Below are 19,323 nucleotides of genomic sequence, written 5' to 3' on the forward strand. Positions count from 1 at the left end.
GGGGGGGATGGGAGGCTGTTGGTGACTTGACAGGGCCGTTTTGGTGGATTTATGGGGATGCAATAATAAGGACAGCAGTAGTAGTAATAATCAAACTAGGATTGCTGTTTTTGAAAACTTATTGCATCAGGCACTGTGCTAAGGTCCTTGCATACCTTAGATATTAAGAAAAAAATACCCATAAAAAGATGGAGGCAGAGAACTTTGGGCTACCACCTAGAGAAGCAGGGCAATGAAAGCAGGGGTGGGGGGAGCTGGGAGGGCCATGGGAGACAGAGTCATCTCAGGTGGTGTGGTGGGAGCAAATGAAACAGGAGGCTCCAGAAGCCTGGGAAGGGCGGGGAGCCATGTCCCAGAGGGAGGAAGGGCAGTGGTTGGGAGCCCAGTTGGGGGGCTTCATCGTGCAGGAGATGGAGGATGGCTGCCTCAGAGACTGAGGTTTGAGTTCCTATCCTACACGTGCTCCTGAATCAGGAAGTGTAGGTCCTGAGTGGAAGGCGGTGACATTTATGGAGGCAAGGGAGAGTCATATCTTTCCAGGGGTTCTAAAGTTTGCAAGGCAGAGGGATGAAAAAGATGGCTCCCGCGACTCCATCTGCTCTGGGGTTATCTGCACTAAATTCTAAGGGCTACTGCAATCCAGGATATTGCAGGATTTGCAAGACTGACCTGGCTATTTGTATATTTATTTCAAACTACATTGATAGGCTAGGAGAATTATGGGGCTCCTTATGATCTGGAACCTTCATAGCAATTGTATTCCTTTAAAGAAATTTTGATAATCTGACTTGACTTTTATAAATAAATAGAAATACACATTCTCCCCACCCCCCTGGGAATAAATATGATTTCATAGCTGTGATCCTATAATTTTTATTAAGAAAGAAAACTTTAAAATGCAAAAATCTAAGGGCAGTATTTCATATTATTCTTTCTTTGATAGCTTCGTCTTTTTTTTCCCTCCCTTTATGAGAAAATGCTATCACATTTATGATGATGGGAGTGTTGTACCAATATGTGCCAGATTTAAGGCCTAGAATGTCATAGAAGATGGGGGAAACAATTCTGGAGTAATTTTAAGTAAGAACGGAATTATACATGTTATTGTGATATGTGGTGAGATCCTTTCTCTTTAGTTGCAATACATATAAAAACCTAAAAAGTGGTCCGAATTGAATCTAGAGTCATGCTTGCATTTTCCTTCCTTAGACAGGTCTTGAGGAAAAAGATTATGTCATATTATCTTTGCATCCATGTGTAGCCTATGCATTGCTTTGCATCTAATTATTGCCCAATAGAGAAATCCTTTTGGATTGAGATATCAAACTAAATCTATAACATTGGTGATACCATGAGATATCTGAGATTTTTCATGCATTGGTGTATTTATTTATGTATTGCCCATTCTTTGGCTCTCTTCTTCATGAAAGAGCTTAGAGGCCAGAATGGACAGGATCGGGGGGCATGTAGAGATTCTAATTCTGGTGTTGCCATTAAAACCTGTCCCCTACTTTGACCTCAAAAGTTTCTCTGGGAAATGAGGTGTGTGTGTGTGTGTGTGTATGTGTGTGTGTGCATGACACACATACACATCCTTAAGGTCATTTTTGTAGCAATTAAGAACTACCCTGTATTAGACATCTGTTATAAGCCAGATACCTTATACTCATTATCTCATTTAATCATTCCAACAATCCTCTAAGTTGGCACTATCACACCCATTTTATAGGTGAGGAAGCCGATTCTAAAGTAGGTAGAGTAACTTTCCAACCCCCAAAGTGGCCAGGCTGGGGTTCAAAGTGTGGTCTGTCTGACCTTGCCTTTCCTCCCCCAATGAGTCTACAAGGTCTTTAGGTAGGTCTTGCTTTACATAAACTCAGCTCTCTCTTAAACATTTGCTTTGTGTTTAACAGTTTCCAGAATTTTAACAGAGTCAAGAAACATTGGAGTTCCCTGTTTCTTAACCGAAAGCATCTGTCTATGTCTTCTCCCTGCACCCACTGAGTGTGAGCCTTGGGCTTGGGATACTTTAAGATCTCCAGCCACTGTGATGTAAGGCTTTATAGTTGTGTTTACCTACAGACTTTTTCACAACACAGGTTAAGCAGATTTAAATGCTGAATCTGTGTTAATCAAGAACAAATTGATCATGGTTTGCCTTTCAGTTCACTGATTCCTTCATACGATGAAAAGGTCCACACTATGGATTAGGGGAAGCATTCTCTCACTTCAGCATTGAGCAGCATTGGATATAGTGCTCATAAGAAACTTTTTGGAAGGGTTTTCAGTGTGATATGTTCCAAGCTGGAAAAACATAGTATTATTGTACTTCACCCAAGTTTCAAAGGAGTGACTGACAGGTAAAAAATGATATCAATGGTATTTATCTGGTAATGTCACAGGACCCTTGGCTGGATTGAGTGAACTCCTCATAAAGTAAGCTGGAAGGTGTAATTCATGTTATTAATTACAAAAACAGAGTACCCAGAACCGCTTAACTCCCATGAAATGCCTGGATAGCTTAAAAGAGCCAGAGCTGGGGGAAGGGTTTTTTCAGAAGAATTAAACCACTGTTATGGGGTGCCGTGGGACTCCAGAGGAGACCATTGGGTCACTGTCCCTGACCAGATTGCTGTTATGGAGGGAACTGTCTCATTAATGAATTCATCCATACGTTCTCTAAGTTGCTATCGAGTTCCTGTTGTATCAGGTCACATGCTCAGCGCTGGGGATAGAAAAGAGGAGAATAAAATACACTGTGAGCAAGTTACTAACCTCTCTGTGATCCAGTTTCATTATCAATAAAATGTGCCTAAAATCCCTCACCCTTGGTAGTGTTGAGAGGATTAAATTCTATAATTCATGAGAAGGGCTTTGAACGATGTTTGGCACGTGGTGAGTGCTCAAAAAAAGATTGTTTCCCCTGCTACTGGGGCTTGTAGTATTGTTCTAAGAGCTCAGAGTTTCAGGCAGTGGTTCTTTTTCTTTTTTTTCTTAAGTTTTTGTTTTAATTCCAGTTAGTTGACATAGTGTTATATCAGTTTCAGGCGTACGATATAGTGATTCAGCAGTTCCATACGTTCCCTGGTTCAAGCAGTGGTTCTTACTGGGGAGGGGGTTCACCCCCCACCATGGGGCATCTGACAACATCTGGAGACATTTATTTATTTATTTATTTATTTATTTATTTATTTATTTATTTAAAAGATTTTATTTATCCATTTCAGAGAGAGAGAATGAGAGAGAGCACATGAGAGGGGGGAGGGTCAGAGGGAGAAGCAGACTCCCTGCCGAGCAGGGAGCCCGATACGGGACTCGATCCTGAGACTCCAGGATCATGACCTGAGCTGAAGGCAGTCGCTTAACCAACTGAGCCACCCAGGCGCCCATCTGGAGACATTTTTGGTTGTCGTGACTTGAGGGGGTGCTAGTAGAATGTGGTGAGTAGAGACCAGGGATGCCGCTAAACGTCCTGAATGCACAGGACAGCCCCTGGCACAGCAAAGAATTAATCCAGTCGAATGTCAACAGTGCTGAGGTCGAGAAACCCTGGAAGAAGAGGCACATAAACCAACAACTGGAATTTACTGCAGTGGAGCTATTTTTTTCCCAGTGTTATGGTGATATAATTCACATACATCACTGTATAGTTTCAAGGTTGTACAGAAGAATGGTCTGAACATATATTGTGAAATACCGCTGTTTGCTTGGCATCCATCACCGAGTACAGACACGATGAAGAACAAAAGCAAAAAGAAAAAAAAAACATTTCTCCTTGTGGTGAGAACCCTCAGGATTGAGTCTCTTAACACCGTTCCTGTGTATCACCCAGCAGTGTTAGCTCTAGTCATCATGCCGTACTTTACATCCCTAGTACTTATGTGTCTTATAACTGGAAGCTGGCCCTTTTTGACCACCTTCCTCTGATTCCCCCACCCCCACTTTTGGCCTCTGATCTCTTTTTCTATGAGTTTTTTGTTTGCTTGCTTTGTTGTTGTTGTTGTTGTTGTTGTTGTTTTAGATTCCACATATAAGTGAGATCATACAGTATTTGTCTTTCTCTGACTTATTTTACTTAGCCTCAAGCCATCAAGGTCCATTCATACTCCACTGTGTATATGTACTACAACTTCTTTATCCACTCCTCAGTCCCTGTATACTTAGGCTGTTTCTGGGTCTTGTCTACTGTAAATAATGCTGCTATGAGCGTGAGGGTGTGTATGTGTTTTCAAGTTAGAGTTTTTGTTTTTTTTGGACATATTCCCAGAAGTGGAATTGCTGGCTCATATGGCCGTTCTATTTTTAATTTTCTGAGGAAGCTCCATACTGTTCTCCACAGCGGCAGCACCAGTTTGCATTCCCCCCAGCAGCGCACGAGGCTTCCCTCTTCTCCACATCCCCACCCGCATTTGTTGTCTCTTGTATTTTGATGATGACCGGAACGGAACTATTTGAAGTATATGAAAAATGGGGGCCCCAGTGAGGCAAACGGAGGTCAGGGAAGTTTCTGTGGCCATTTATCTCTTTTAGTCCTTACAACTGTTCTAGAAAGATGGTCTTTTGTCCCCATTTACAGATGAGGAAACTGAGGCAGCAGGCAGCAAAGTTACATGCTCAAAGTTGCCCATTTAGTAAGCAGAAGATCTAGGATTTACTCCTGGGCAGTCTGACCACGTATCCTAGGCTTTTAGCCACCACCTATTCAAACAGAAACGTGGATGATGGGAGGAGGTTCATTCTGCAGGCCATGGATAAAGGGCATCCCAGGGGTGCGTATGGCCCATTGAGAGAGCTTCAGGGGGTCACTGTGGCTAGAGCTGAGAGGTATGGGGAGAGGTGGCGAATGAGGCTGGAGAGGCGAGTGGGGTTGGATTTGGGAGCTGACCACGGAGCCTTGCTGAGGAGTTGGGCTTTATGCCCTGGGAAGTGGGGAGTCAATACAAAGTTTAAGCAAGGCAGTGACATGATGAAAATTTTCTTCCGGAAAAATAATTCTTTTAGCAATGGGGACTTTGGGTTGGTGGAAGGAGACACTGGAGGAAGGAAGACCCATTAGAAGAATATTAGAACACTGGAGGTGAGAGATGCTGAGACACAGAGAAGGGGCCACACGGAAGAGAGTCAAAGAAAACTTGCGAATGACTCATTCCCCTTCAGCAGAGATTTCCGGAGTGCCTGCTCAGTGCTCCGCACCCCTCCTTGTTCAGGCAGAGCCCCGTGGGCACCATAGCCCACGATGAGCACCCAAGCTCTGCAGTTTCCCTTCCTGGCTGGGTGACTTGGGAAATAGTCACCCTAGGCTTCAGCTTCCCATCTGTAAACTGGAGATTGTAGTATTCATGTCCACCTGTTCGGGTGGTCTGAATAGTGAACAAACAGTTCAGTTACTTTTACTGTTGTGACTGCTATTATTTATTCGTTAGGGAAGGAAGAAAAAAGAAACCAGAAAGCCCCTAAAGTATATCCATCCTGGGGTCCTGCTAAGGGGAGAGAGAAGAAAGCTCCTAAGTGCCCTTTGGGGCTTCAATCTTAAATTTTCTAGTTGACGAATTTTCTCAATTTGCTTCTACTGTTAAAGTGTGAAGTCACCTTCACGGAAGTCGCTCCGTGAGTGCGGGTTTGGGCTGCTAACACCACTGGGGCTGTGTCTTTGCGGCTTGAGCCCAGGGAGGCAACGTAGCCGTTCCTATTCTATTTAGAGGGCTTACCACGGCCACCTAGATCAGCATCTGTATCCTGAGCTTCGGTGGGGACACTGAGCCTCCTATATATTAAATAGATGCTAACGTTGACTCCCCTGATCGCTGTCTGTGCCCTCCCTCCCCACATTGTTCCTCATGTGGTTTGGGAAACATTCTAGAGAACCTCAGGGACCCAGAAGACTCAGGCAGCCCCCAAGGCACAGGTCAGCGCAGGGATAAGATGGCCATCATTCCAAGGTGTGACTGAGTGAGAGGGCCTGTGTCTTCTGACTGAGGGCCTGATTGCTGTTTATCCCCTACTGAGGTGTGTGGATCTTCTAGTTTGATACCCTGGGGCAAGCCACTTAACCTGAGCTGAGCCTCAGCAGTTCAACCCAGAGGGGACACATCCATCTCTGGACTCTCGCCCAGTCTGCAGATGACTAACAGAGAGATTTCCTGCAGAGCTGTCCTAGTGATAAAAAATGGCTCCTGCTTTTTGGTTGTTCGCTTTCCCCTAGGCATTGTTCTAAGTGCTTCCGTGTCTGAGCTCATTTTACCCTTGCAATTTCGAGCCTACAGGTAGATTCCATCGCCATCATGCCATTTTATGGATGAGAAAATTAAATCTTATTCTAAGTACCTTGCCCAAGTAAGTGACAGTCAGTACATGGTTAAATGGGGTTTTGAGCCTTGGGACACCTGACTCTGGAGCCCATAGGTCTAACCATTGTGCTATGCTGCTCACTTGTGTTAATGGTGGGTATCTCCTACAGTACATCTGGGCCTTTTCTAAATAGCTTTTACTCCAAGGAAAAGACTGGAGGGAGAAGGATAAATTTTTAAGGAGGCATGGGCTGTCTTACTTGGTACTGTAGCGGGTTTATGTGGACTATTGCATTCTCAAGAAGGGGGTGTCGAGGAGAGGAAGGAGCATGGGTATGAAAGTCAGGTAGACTTGGTCCCTTACCCCACCGAAACTAAGGCTACCTCTCCTGGGAAAGGGTGGGAAAGTCCCTCTCATTCAGAATATGAGGAGGAGGGAAGGAGATAACCCACACAGAGCACCAGCAGAGTGCCTGGCATCTAGCTGGCATTCAGGAAACATTATTTCCTTGAACTTGATTTGACGGCCATCTGATCCCAAGAACCTCTTTATCCTCACTGCTCTGACATGCCTCAATTGCTTATTTCCCTGTCCCCAAAACAGTTGCCTTAGAAACTTCTGTCGTGGCTAGTCTTGGAGAAAGCAATAACACTTTCATCTTCTGTAATCCTCAAATAATAAAACCACGAGGCGGCTTCCCTGACTGACGGGGGGAGGAAACCATGCCCCAGCCTGGGTGGATAATGCTATGTAGCAGTTGTTTTTCAGGCTGTGAATGCTTACATGTTTTTTTTTTTTAAGACTTTGAATGTCTCCACTGCAGCTCATGGGGTCACACAGCTGTTTTCTCTCTAGGTATTAGCCATGTGGAAGGGAGTGGTGTTTCACGGGAGTGGGTGTAGTGTTGGGCAAGGTGCCCACCAGGGAGGACATGGGAGTTTCCATTGTAAGGGCCTTGTTGTAGTGCAGGCAACAAGGATTCCTTTCACCGGAGGGTGCTCTTGGGGGCAGCTCGTGTAGCGCGCCTTCCCCCCCCCCCCGCCCCCTGCCCCAGAGTGAGCAGGCTACCTCACTGTCTGGAAAGTTGACTTTTTTCCTGGCGTACTTTACTCAGACCTTGCTTTGGCAAGTTACTTAACTTCTCAGATCCCTCTTGACCTCAAAATGAGCACTTTCTATTCATGGTGGTCTCTTTATCTGAAGAAAACCTAAAACCTCCACCTGCCTGGCATGGGCTAGGTCTGGAATTTCCTGGAAGTATGAGCCTTTGGATGTGGAGGTCCCTTCTCATCCTGCTATGTCTCTCCTTCCTTGACTGGTTCATGTCTTTTTATGTTGGTCAACAGGATCTCTGCCACTGGTTTTCATTTTATGATCTCTTGGGGATTTTGATCCTTTGCTGGTAAGTGATTAGGGTCTTAGATACTTTGTTCAGGACTCTGGCATACTGATTCATTTCACAGGCTCTGCTCTTTGGGCCTGACTCTGCCATGCTTTGGTGGCACACGATTTCATTTAAGATACGACCAGCTGTGTGAGAGGACTAGGTACTGGGTTGTGTCCTGGGCGTGGACCTTTAATGCTGTCATGGTGACCCAAACTGCTATTCTGCAGATACGGGAGGGCCGGAGATCAGGAGCTGCCAAACTCTTCTCTCCAGAAGCAGCAGATATTGGTTAATTTGCATGAGCCATGAACATTTCCCAAGGCCATGACATCTACCATTCCCTTCTTCTGCCAAGCCCCACATACCTTACTCAATTACTCACTCATTCACTCACTCATTCATTAATTGAACAAATTCACTGTTTTCCTGCTGCGTGCCAACTTCAGTGCTAAGTCCTGGGGACACGATGGTGAGTAAAAGGGGCACATATAGTCCCTGACCTCTTGGAGTTTCTAGCTAGGACAACCAATCATCCCGGTTTTCATGGTTTTGGAATACTTATTAATAGCATCCCTTTCTCTCAAAATTGACCTGGTTTGAAAGATAAATTTATGCTTACCCTACTGATCAGTAGTAGGGGAGACAAACCTTGTGCATGTAATCCCATGAATCAGTATAAATAAAACTGTGATGAACGATGCAGAGAAGAAGGAGCTATTGGGTACATGAGCAGGAGAGCTGACACAGGAGGACAGGGATTCTGGGCAGGGGAACTGAGTGCCAAGGCCCCGTGGTGGAAGGATGCGGGCAGGATCTCTGAGGACTTGAGAGAAGAGGAGCATATATGGCTGGAGGTGAGTTACCAAGGGAACTTGGTAGGAGATTACCCTGGGGTCAAGCAGGGGTCAAACCATGCAGGGCTTTATCCTAAGAGCACTGGGAAGCTATGGCCATTTCAGGCAGTAGGGTGGCTTGGCCCTGCAGCATCCTACATTCACGTGTGCCTCCGCCCTTAATAGACCCTATTGAGTGAACATTATTTTTCTTATCTGCCTCCTTCCCACAACTGTGAGGTCTTCCCGTTTGAGTCTGTGTCTTTTATCCATATGTCCCTCATGCCTGGCACAGCGGCCGGCCCATAGAGGATGCTTGAGGTTTGAGGAATGAGTGAATAGGGCTTTTTATATCTGTTTTGGGAGACTGAGAGCCCTTTATTCAGAACCTTTGGAGAAGCAAAGCAGAAAATGATTTTGTTTCTGGGCAAGAGAGGTCCTTTCTTTTCAGTCTGGTTGTCAAGGTACTTCTCTCAAATAATCTTTCTGTCTTTTTTCTGCATGAGCCGATTCCCTTGGTGTTCCTAACCTCCAAAGCTTTACATATTTAGGAACGCAGTGATTTAAGGGAAGCATGTCACCCGAGCCACGGATTCAGCAGTCTGTGGAGATCCTTGCTGGGAGTCAGAGTGCAGAGCCAGCCAAGCCTTCTCCTTCCCCACCCTGGGCCATCCCTTCTTCCAAGCAGCCTTTTGTGCAAGAAGTTTAGATCATAGCTGAGGTACCAGGTGACCTCTGTTGAGTGCAGGTTTGGGTCCTTTGGGACCAAGGACACAGCTCTGCGGAAGTGAAGTGACCCCTCCTTCCTGGTGCTCTGAAGTCAGAGGTGCTGCCCTTTTTCCAGCAAAGTGCTCATGCAGAAGATTGTTCAGTGCATGCAAGATCGGGCCTGCAGCCCCTGGCCTGTCTCTACAGGCCTCCACTTCATTATTATTATTGTTTTTATCCTTGAGGCTGTGATTCCATCACTGTTTAGTGAAGTTCTAAAGCTTTTAAGCCAGAAATTAAAGAGCTAATGGAACTCGGCATGGCACTGGAAAAAATGAATTCGCAAATGAGGATTGTGTTCCCCCCCAAAAAAACTCCCATAAAAATAAAACAAAAAGCCATCAATGAGTGGTATGGCATCCACATTTCTATACAGATGTGCATGTGTTTGGTTTTCGTTTAAAGTGAAGTGAAAATCTTACTTAATGAGATTTTGGCTCATATAATTATTTTCATTATTTACCATCAAATGTATTCATTTAGATAACTAATATTAACCGAATGCTTGTCATGAAGGAGGTGCTAGGTTTGACTCTAGTGATCAGAACACGTAACAAAGGAGGCCAGGTGCCTTCTCCCGGTCCTCCAGAAGCTTCCAGTCTTGTCTTAGTCGTATCACTAGTTAACACTTGCCTGGTGTTTGCTGTGGCCAGGCACCGCTCTAAATACGTTGTTGCTCATTTAATGTTTACAGTGGTCCTTTGAGGTAGGGGTAAGCAACTGAAGGGAGGAGTTAAATTACTTGCCCAAGCTCAACTGAGAGGTAGAACTGGGATCTGGAGATGGGGAGAATCTGCACGATGCTCTACTCGCGGTCCCTATTCACACAGCAGGAGTCTGACTCAACCTGTGGGACCTCCAAAAGGACCTTCTTTCACTGCAGAGTAAAGATTAGCTGTTGGTTGTGCTCTAGAGGGACGTGGCTTTGTGTCTTCACAAACGGTGTTGAGGCCGGGTCAACGTATTCTGTTGAAAACCAAAGTTATGTTTATGGTTATCCTTCGGGTCTGTGGTTAAGAGTAACTTCTTAGTCTATTGAGAACAAGGAAAATTCTTTTCTTTCTCAATGGACAGAAGAGATGGAAAACTTGCCGATGCAGTTGACTTTATGGAGAAGTGAGGACTTAAGCTTTCATTCTTTGAAAAATGAGGGCCAGATCACAAATTCTTACTTTTCTATATTGTCCTATTTCATGGGGAAGAAGGTGACATAACAGATGAGCTTTAGCACAATGTTTGCACGCTGGACAGAGAACTCTCTGTGGGAGAGAGGAGAAGGCAGGGTTGAAGGAGTGTACTTTTAACCAGTCCCAGCTCTGCCACTTACTAACTACTACAACCATGGCCAAGTTACTTCTGTTTTCTGTTGTCTCATTTACAAAGTGGGAGTAATAACATGACTTTTTATAATGGGGTTTTTGTGGAGGGTTGAGTAAGGGAAGAAGGCACATTGCAAATGCTGGCTATTAGAATTATTTTTATGAGTATTCTAGAGCTTTCTTCAAAGTCTCTGGGATTGTCTCTGCTTCCTTCTGTCCCCAGAACAAACTGCACTCATTAGAGATTGGTGCTGGTTGTAGGGCCTGACACATTCTTTGAGGGAGCAACGGAAATGAAATATTAATTTGGGATTATGTGGGGTGTACATCAAGGACCCTCAGGACAAGGGTGACTTTTCAGCAACACTTGGCAGATTTGTTCCTGAATCTGTAGAGGATGAGTCCAAATGGAGATGAAAGAGTGACAGTTCTTCAGAAAGTTTGCTGATCTCATCAGAGCATACATGATACCCCAATTCCTTATGGACTTGATGCTTTCCTCATGGTTTAAGATTTCTCTTATTTCATCCCTTATATAGTCAAAGAGAGAGTGAAAATTAATTCTATATTGTAAGGCACAATTTGGAAGGTAAAAGAGCTCCCCCAGATATGGCTTGATCCCACATGGACAATATTTAGATAGTCATTAGTGTATACCCAGGTGCTAATGGATTGAGTTTTATTTTTTTTTAGACCAAATCTTTTTTTTTTAAGATTCTTTATTTATTTATTTGAGAGAGAGAGCACACTTGAGCACGCCAGTGGGGGTGGGGAAAAGAGGGGAAGGACAGAGGGAGAGAGAACCTGGAGCAGACTCCCCACGGAGCACAGAGCCTGATGCGGGGCTCGATCTCATGACCCTGAGATCATGACCTGAGCTGAAACTAAGAGTTGGTCACTCAACTGACTGAGCCACCCAGGTACCCCATGAATTGAGTTTTAGAACATTACCCCCACCAAAGAATTAACTAGTGGTAGCAAGGAAAGCCACTTGTCTAAGACCATAGGCTCTGGATGTGTGGTTTAGCTTGCCTTGGGTTTTGCTGTTTTATTCTCTAAACAGATTCTGTTTGTTCTACAGGTGGCCTTCACTTTAGATTTGTAACCAGGCTATAAAGTTTTGATGAAAGCCTGCTGTCGGAGACCCGAGGAAGGGCTAGTATTTGCACATATAACTAGATACAGTTAGGATAGCAGGAAATAAACACTGTCATAATATTCACCAAGGAACAGAAGGTGCCTCTTGCTTTTTCTTTTTGTGGTCTGGCCTAGTTTTTGCGAATACTTCTTTGTGGGAAATGCTGAGGGGGTACGGCTGTAGGAGACCCAACCTGGGTGGGAGCCAGCCTGCTCTCTGCAAGGCAGGGAGCTAGGCCAGGAGGGTCCAGGATGAGGAGAAAGGAGACCACTGAGGATGGAGAGAAGCTGCCTTTCCAGCATTTAGGAAGGCGATCTTCCTGTTGACAATTCTAATAGCATCTGCTTGCTAGCTTTGCTGTGCACTAGATATGGGACCATGGTCAAGGGGCTTGACTATTCTAAATCTCATGTGCCCCCTGGGGCAATAGTGATGTCTGTCTCCCAGCGTCATCATGAGGGTTGACTGAGTTCCTCTGTGCACTAGTAAGTTCTCAGAAAGGATTCCTGTTACTATTAATATTATTATATACGAAATGACAAGGCACACGGCTCAAAGGTTTACATCCACTGAAAAAAAATCCTGACAACCACTCTGCAGGGAAAGACTTCCTCATGTTATAGATGAAGAAACGGAGACTCCGAGAAGCTGAGTAATGTGCACACGCTGAACATTTACCACTTTATGCACAGAATTTCTCTGTTGCAAGAGTAAGTGCTGATGGGGGCTGTCCTGTCCACCTCCACACTGAAGCAAAGACTTCTTGCAATCAGCCACAGATGTGCCTTGCTGGGGGTGGCTCGAGTTTTTGTGGTGTGGTCTCACACTTGGATGTAAAATTGCCCTGCTCCTAGCACCAGCGTATTTGCTCCCACTGTGGTGAAATATTTATGTGAGAAATGCTTCTGGAGCAGGAGAAATAAAAAGCAACTGTGGCGAGCAAATTAATATCATACTTCCATTTCTTACCTGAGGCCCTTCTGCCATAGATGCGGAAGGAGGTGGAAAGATATCCTGTCCTGTTGTTGGGGTTCTGAATCGTTAGAGGCGTTTCTGAGTCGTAATGTGTTCTGCCGATTGTCTTTCTCTGTCTCTGGGGTTTGTGGCTTGCCTTCTGTCCATTAATGACTGAAATGTACTCCCTTTTAATACATTTATGAAGGCACTTTTCATACCCACCCCCCTCATCCTGCCTCGGCCTCTGGATAAATATCTATTTCATAGACCCCTTTGCGGACTGTGCCCTCTTGGGACTAAGAATGTGGTAGACGCAGAACCAGCTTTGGGTTCTCAGATGAATTCCTTTCCTTTTGTCCACGTGGTATAAGCTATTAGTAGAGTGACCGTACGTCCTGCATTCCCCCTGTCTTGTGGCCCCAGCATAGCCATTCACAGAGCCCCTCTTTACTGGGCAAGTGTGCTTGTTGGACCATTGGTCAGATGATCACTCTGGCTACTAGGGTCCACGCATATGGCATCGATCGGCTGTATCCATCAGCCGGTCTCAGACAAACTCCGCCTTTGTTTGTTTTTCTTTCAGGTGCCACATAAGGCAACAGAGAAACAGATTATCTCACCGAGTACACAGATCATCGGAGAAAAGCCACAGACAGTTAGCGGTCCCCTGTGGGTCATCATTCATCCCACTGTAGTGCTAAAGCTCACGATGGTATCTTGCGCCATCTGCAACAGTGATTTGGGCAGCCTGGCATTGCCTAATGGGATTACAGCATGGGGGCTGGAGGGGGGAGCTGGTGGGGGTACCTGGTGGGGGACCTCCGAGGGATATCTTTACCTCCTGTCCTTCTATCAGCCTCAGACCCACCTCACTTTCCGAGGGGATGCAGTTTCTTCGTTATACCTTTCGGGTGGTCTTAACGCCTGGGGGTGGTAGTGGGAGGATGGGGGGGAGGGGGACAGACTCTTTTATCTATTTGTTCTCCAGTTTTACTGAGATATGATTGACATATAATGTGTAAGCTTAAGGTGTACGATATATTGATTTGCTACATTTATATATTGCAAGGTGATTACTACTACAGAATTACATTATACTTTCATCATGTCACATAATTACCTTTTTTTTTTTGTGGTGAAAGTACTTAAGATCTGCTTTCTTAGCAACTTTCAAAGGTATAATGCAGTATCACTAACTGTGATCACAACGTTGTACATTAGATCCTCAGAACTTACTCATCTTATAAGGGAAAGTTTGCCCCCTTTGACCAACATTGCCCCATTTCTCCCACCGCCCAGCCCCTGGGTAGCCACCACTCTATTCTTTTAGATCTTGCCCCATTCACATTAGCTACTCACCTTCTTCTTCTTTTTTAAAACAATCATTATATTTCTTTTCATGGGGCTACTTTCTTATTATGTTTCTCTGCTTTTACAAAGAAGTAAATTGCATGGGTCTAAACTTATTACTTTAGTTTGTTCATTCATTTATTATTGATCTGAGCATTCACTCATGAGTTGTTTACTGGGAAGCTGGGTGGGTGCTGGAAATTCCAACTCAGAGGCTAAAAAGGAAATTCAAGAACGAGTGGAATTAAATTTTAAAGTAATGCCCTCTTATCTAGAGTACCCTTTCCCTGAAGGTCTCACATCATATCAAGTATAATTTCTTTTTGGATCCTCATAAGAGCTCTCTGAACTTGATATTGGTTGAACTTGTAAGTGCACACACGATGCTCATCGGGTCTGAGATTGTGGCCTAACATGATGTCGCTGTTGGTTATATCTCTCCCCTATAACTGATTTTTTAAGTGAAGCTGTACACAGCTCAGATGCATCATTTCATTATCTATGTGCTCAGACATTTCTAATGGGCTGGCTTATCTTCACTTTTGTAGCCTGAATGCAGAGAAAAAAACATAAGAGCAAGTGCATTTAATTTTAAAATGTTTTACTTGAGTTCAAACAATTAAGATCATTAGAAAATACTTTAAAAAATTAATAAAGTTGGAACTCTGAACTCAATCAGAAATATTCTTATTGAGTTAAAAGTGATGCTATTAATTCAAGTGATAGTCTGTTTAAACTGTGTTTTCTTTCTGTGTGTATAGCCCGAGTTTGCCAATTTGTTTTAATTGTGGTGGTTTGCTGGAGTCTTTCTGACCCACCCGATCTAGACAGAATAATCAAACCTTGTTCCCAGGACTGGGGATTGTCCAAAGCCTCACCAACATCTTGGTGACTTGTTGGGGAGCTTCATTTTCTCCTTGCTTCAGGTTCCAAATCTCGTTCTGGTCCCACTGTTCCCATAACAGCCCTTATATTTAATTTCCACAAAACCACTTCCTCAAAGTATTTGCATGTGTAGCCCACTTTACTGTAGATTTGGGAAAGTGAGAGAGGGATTTACATCACAGATATAAACAAAGTTAAAGTTGGATGCTGGATGCACCTGCCTTTCAAAGTCCCCGGCTTTGCTGCAGCTGAGCCCGAAGCTCCCAGGCATCCGTGGACACTCCTTTCTTACTTTTTCTTCCTTGTCTTCCTGCTTTTTCAGGGGCTTTCACTCTCTTTTATCTGTTCCTTCCCTCTCAGGGTATAAAATCAATCTTTCCCCGTGTTTATTTATTTTTTAAATTTTATTTTAAATGCAAAGCAGTTAAGCTCTCACCAGCTCCAACAGCCCAATGAAGGTTGGTGCCTGCATTTATATGTTTAAGGATGTCTTCTAATTAGAAATGATCCTTTGAGAGGTCCTTCTGCCTAAGTTCTTGGGAAGTGGCGGTATTCCTCCTCATTTCTGTCTGGAGGTGAGCATGGAGGTGGGGAGAGAGGCATGCCACATAGAGAAGAGAGTTCAAAACCATGGCTTGGGCCCAGTCCAGTTTTGAATTCTGGCTTTCACTTCCCGGCTGTGTGGCCTAGGGCAAGTTATTTGACTTTCCTGAGCCTGGTTCCCTATCTCTAATGTGGGGATAATATTACTTTCTTGCAAGTTGTAGAAAGGGTAAAATTGGATAACACACAAGTTGCAGGAAGGATAAAAGGGAATAACACTTCTAAAGCACCTGCCTGTGTGCAGAAACTCAACAAATTAAGTAGTTTCCTTCCCGACACATGCTTTCCTTGAGGGCTACATATGTAAACATTAAATATTTATAAATTGCATAATTCAAAAAATGAAACTTAAAAAGGAATCTTACTCTGGATTTTTTGATGAAACAAATAATCATCCCCACTTGTCTCTGCTGCAAATCTGTACTTTTATGTGCTGCTTATGACATTTAGGTGCATTTCTCAGCACAGTGAGACTTGATTGAACCCCAACTCTCTATGCAGCTTCATAGACGTTGTAAATATTAGGTATTGATAGTGTGATTTGAACCCAACTAAGTGACTGAGGCCTAGAGCTGTCCCCAAGGTATTACTTGCAGATGGGCCTGGCGAGCCGAATGGGTAAAGAGGACATAAACACTAGTTAAGGCCTGTGGTTTGGTCTGATGGCACTCACACAGCACAGTGAGAATGGGTATTTTACCAGAAGAAAGGACTTGCCATCTGTCTTCCTCTAAAGCAGAGCAGAGCATTGCCTCTGATGAGTAAGTGATAGTTGTCAATTAGGTCGGTTAAACATGGGCTAAGACAGCCTGTGTGCATCCCGAGAGGCTGGATTTTAAATCCTGGGGTGCCAGGGTTTAATCTTAGAAACAGCATCCAGTGGAATATCTCATGTTCTTAGGGGCAGGAAAGAATACACTTAAAGAAAAGAGATTTTTTCCCTGCTATTGTCCAGTCAGTTGTCTAGGGGTCTAGCCCACGGCCTTTTGTATCACCTATGAGCTAAGAATGGTTTTTGCATATTTAAAGCATTGTAAAAGGAAAAGAAAAATATGCAATAGAAACCATATGTGGCCCACAAAGCCCAAAATATTTACACTCTGGCCCTTACAGAAAAAGGTTGCTGATCCCTGGTCTAGAGAGTTTGAAATATCTCTGATTAGTGAAGGCAAAAGGTAACGATGATTGACTTTTTCAGTTAGTCTGATTTGTGGCAAACACTGTCTGCCTGTTTGAACAAAGCTTCACGGGCATTATTTAGGATAAATAGAATCACATTTCAATATTTAACTGTGACCTGTTATCTCCACATGAGGTTATTCCAACTTTGTTCAGGGAACAGTGTCTCTATTTGTTGCTCCAGAAGTAGCTCATACGTCTGTCACCTCCCTCTGAAGGCCCCACCTGTCACTTCCTCAACACAGCTCACTTGCTTGAAGGTTCTTCCTACCCTCTCCCCTGGCCTGAAAGGGGTGGGCAGAGGCCAGCTCAGGAAGGGCTGCTGACGTATTTGGCACCTTATTCTGCACATGCAGAGTCTAGGCAAGGATTTTCAGCTGGGGAGTGTGTGACCAAAAGCTAATTAAATATATGTGGTGCAGGAGTAGGATCCCTGGGAAGCAGGTATCTGTGGGGGCTGCAGTACATGGATCGAGCCTCCTGGAAGAAGTGGAGCCCAGATTGGACCCTGCAAGATAGGCATGACTGGGGGAGGGCATAAGCAAAGGTCCAGAAGTATAAGGGAGTGTCTTAGTAGTGTGAAACGAGCTTGGATATCAGTGTGGCCAATTTATGTGAATTTAAGGGTATGGAATTCCAAATCCCGCAGCCAGTGAGGAGTCGTGGTTACTTATTTTAAAAGGAGCAGTGTGTGTGTGTGTGTGTGTGTGTGTGTATGTGTGTGTTGCAGGGTGGAGGTGGGGGGAGTCCAAATGACAGTCACGAATTTGACCTCTATTCCTTACCCCCTAACTCGGTGCTGGGCCCTGGGCTGAGTGCTTTACACAGATCTTCTCATTGAATCCTGGGCAAAGGTATTATTATCCCCCCTTTGCAAATGAGGACCTTTGCATTTACAGAGGTTAAGATAACTTGTCCATTGTTCCGAAGTTAATGAGCAGAGCCTTGCTGGTCTGATCTAGGAGCCCAAGCTCTCACTTCCTGCCATCTTGAAGCAAGCTCAGTGTAAAACATTTTAACAAAACAGAAAAGAGAAGAGTGAAAAGCAACTGAGATCTTGCCATCCAGGAATGACATTTTGGGTGACAATCCTTCTAGACATCTTTCTATGTATGTACACAGAGATATGTATGTATTTTGCATAACCCATGCCCAGATTGCCTAAATCCTATGCCTGCAAAATTTACATAAATGGCACCATACTATATAGCCTAGTTTTTTTTTTTCCCACCTAAAACTAATTTTCTAATTTTCCTAAGTGGGTGTTTAGTATTTCATGTTATGACTGCACCCACATTCGTGTAACCAGTCCCCTCTAGATCATTTCAGTTTCTTTCTTTTTTTTTAAGATTTATTTATTTATTTGAGAGACGGAGGCATGTGTGAGTGCAGTGGGGGAGGGGTGTGTGGGGGGAGGGGCAGAGAACGATGTAGAGAGAGTCTCAAGCAGATTCCCACTGGGTGCAAAGCCCAACTTGGGGCTCCATCTCATGAACCTGAGATCGTGACCCCAACCGAAACCGAGTCAGACACTCAACCAACTGAGCCACTCAGTTGCCCAATCATTTCAGGTTCCCAAGCAAGGAAAGAATTTGAGAGCTTTTTTTTTTTAATTTTTAACCGAATCTCATGCTTTCTTGCTCTCTTTGCAGCATGCCCTTGACGCTGACAATGCAGGAGTAAGTCCGATAGGAAACTCTTCCAACAACAGCAGTCACTGGGACCTTGGAAGTGCCTTTTTCTTTGCTGGGACTGTCATCACCACCATAGGTATCCGTTCATTCGCTAACATCTTTTCCTCTGGGACCCTCCTGAGAAATGGCGCTTGGTCAACGTTTGGTCCTAGAACCATGACAGCTTGAGGTTCAAAGGAGGCTCATGGCACACTGTCGGATAAATGCAGGGGTTGTGAGTGGTTTTCCATAAAAGGCAAAGCAGACTAAGGAATTTCATTTTTCAAAATGAGAGGTTAGAGAGCCTTTCATTTGAAAGGACCTGATGAAATGGTCAGAGTGGAAAATCAAAATATGGAGTGGTCAGTGGAGCTCAAATTCCTTTTTAAACATGTACTTTTTACTAAGGTTGCCTATGAAAGAACCCCAAAGTTCTACAGTTTGTTACGAAACAGCCGTCTCTGACCCTCTGCCTGTCCTCACCTCCCCTGGGGCAACCACTCTCATCTCTTTTGATTGATTATTTTGATACTCTTTCCTTGTCTTTAAATATCATGCGTGTATTGCGGCTTCCTGAATTTTCAGTGTTAGAGATTATTTCTTGACTTCCCGTCGTGGAAGGTGAGAAATTACAGTGGTCCCCTCATCCAAACTTTTGCTTTCCGGGGTCTCATTTACCCTGGGTCACCTGTGGTCCGGAAGTGGATGATCGTCCTCTGTTGCTGCATCAGAAGGTCAGTAGTGGTCTTATGCTACGTCACAGTGTCTATGTCGTTCACCTCACTTCATCTCACCATGTGGGCATTTTATCACTTCATAGCATCACAAGAAGAGGAGGGGCGAGTTCAGTACAGATACTACCCTTGATCTTAGCCAAAAGGCCGAGAATTGATGGGTGAGTACAGCACAATATGGTATTTTGAAGAGGCCACATTCACAGAAC

The 19,323-nt window shown here is 44.3% G+C and overlaps 1 protein-coding gene across 1 annotated transcript in view; it reads left to right on the forward strand.

Moving 5' to 3' along the window:
• The window catches only part of KCNK10 (potassium two pore domain channel subfamily K member 10), a 122,265-nt gene that overhangs the window by 55,546 nt on the left and 47,396 nt on the right, over positions 1-19,323 (forward strand). The window contains exon 3 of the mRNA XM_034992235.1: positions 18,360-18,477. Within this exon, the coding sequence (XP_034848126.1) occupies positions 18,360-18,477 (118 nt within the window). The remainder of the gene's footprint in view (positions 1-18,359; positions 18,478-19,323) is intronic.

This window comes from Mirounga leonina, unplaced genomic scaffold (genome assembly GCF_011800145.1).
Source record: "Mirounga leonina isolate KUSES-001 unplaced genomic scaffold, KU_Mleo_1.0 Mir_82, whole genome shotgun sequence".
Classification (NCBI taxonomy): Eukaryota; Metazoa; Chordata; class Mammalia; order Carnivora; family Phocidae; genus Mirounga; species Mirounga leonina.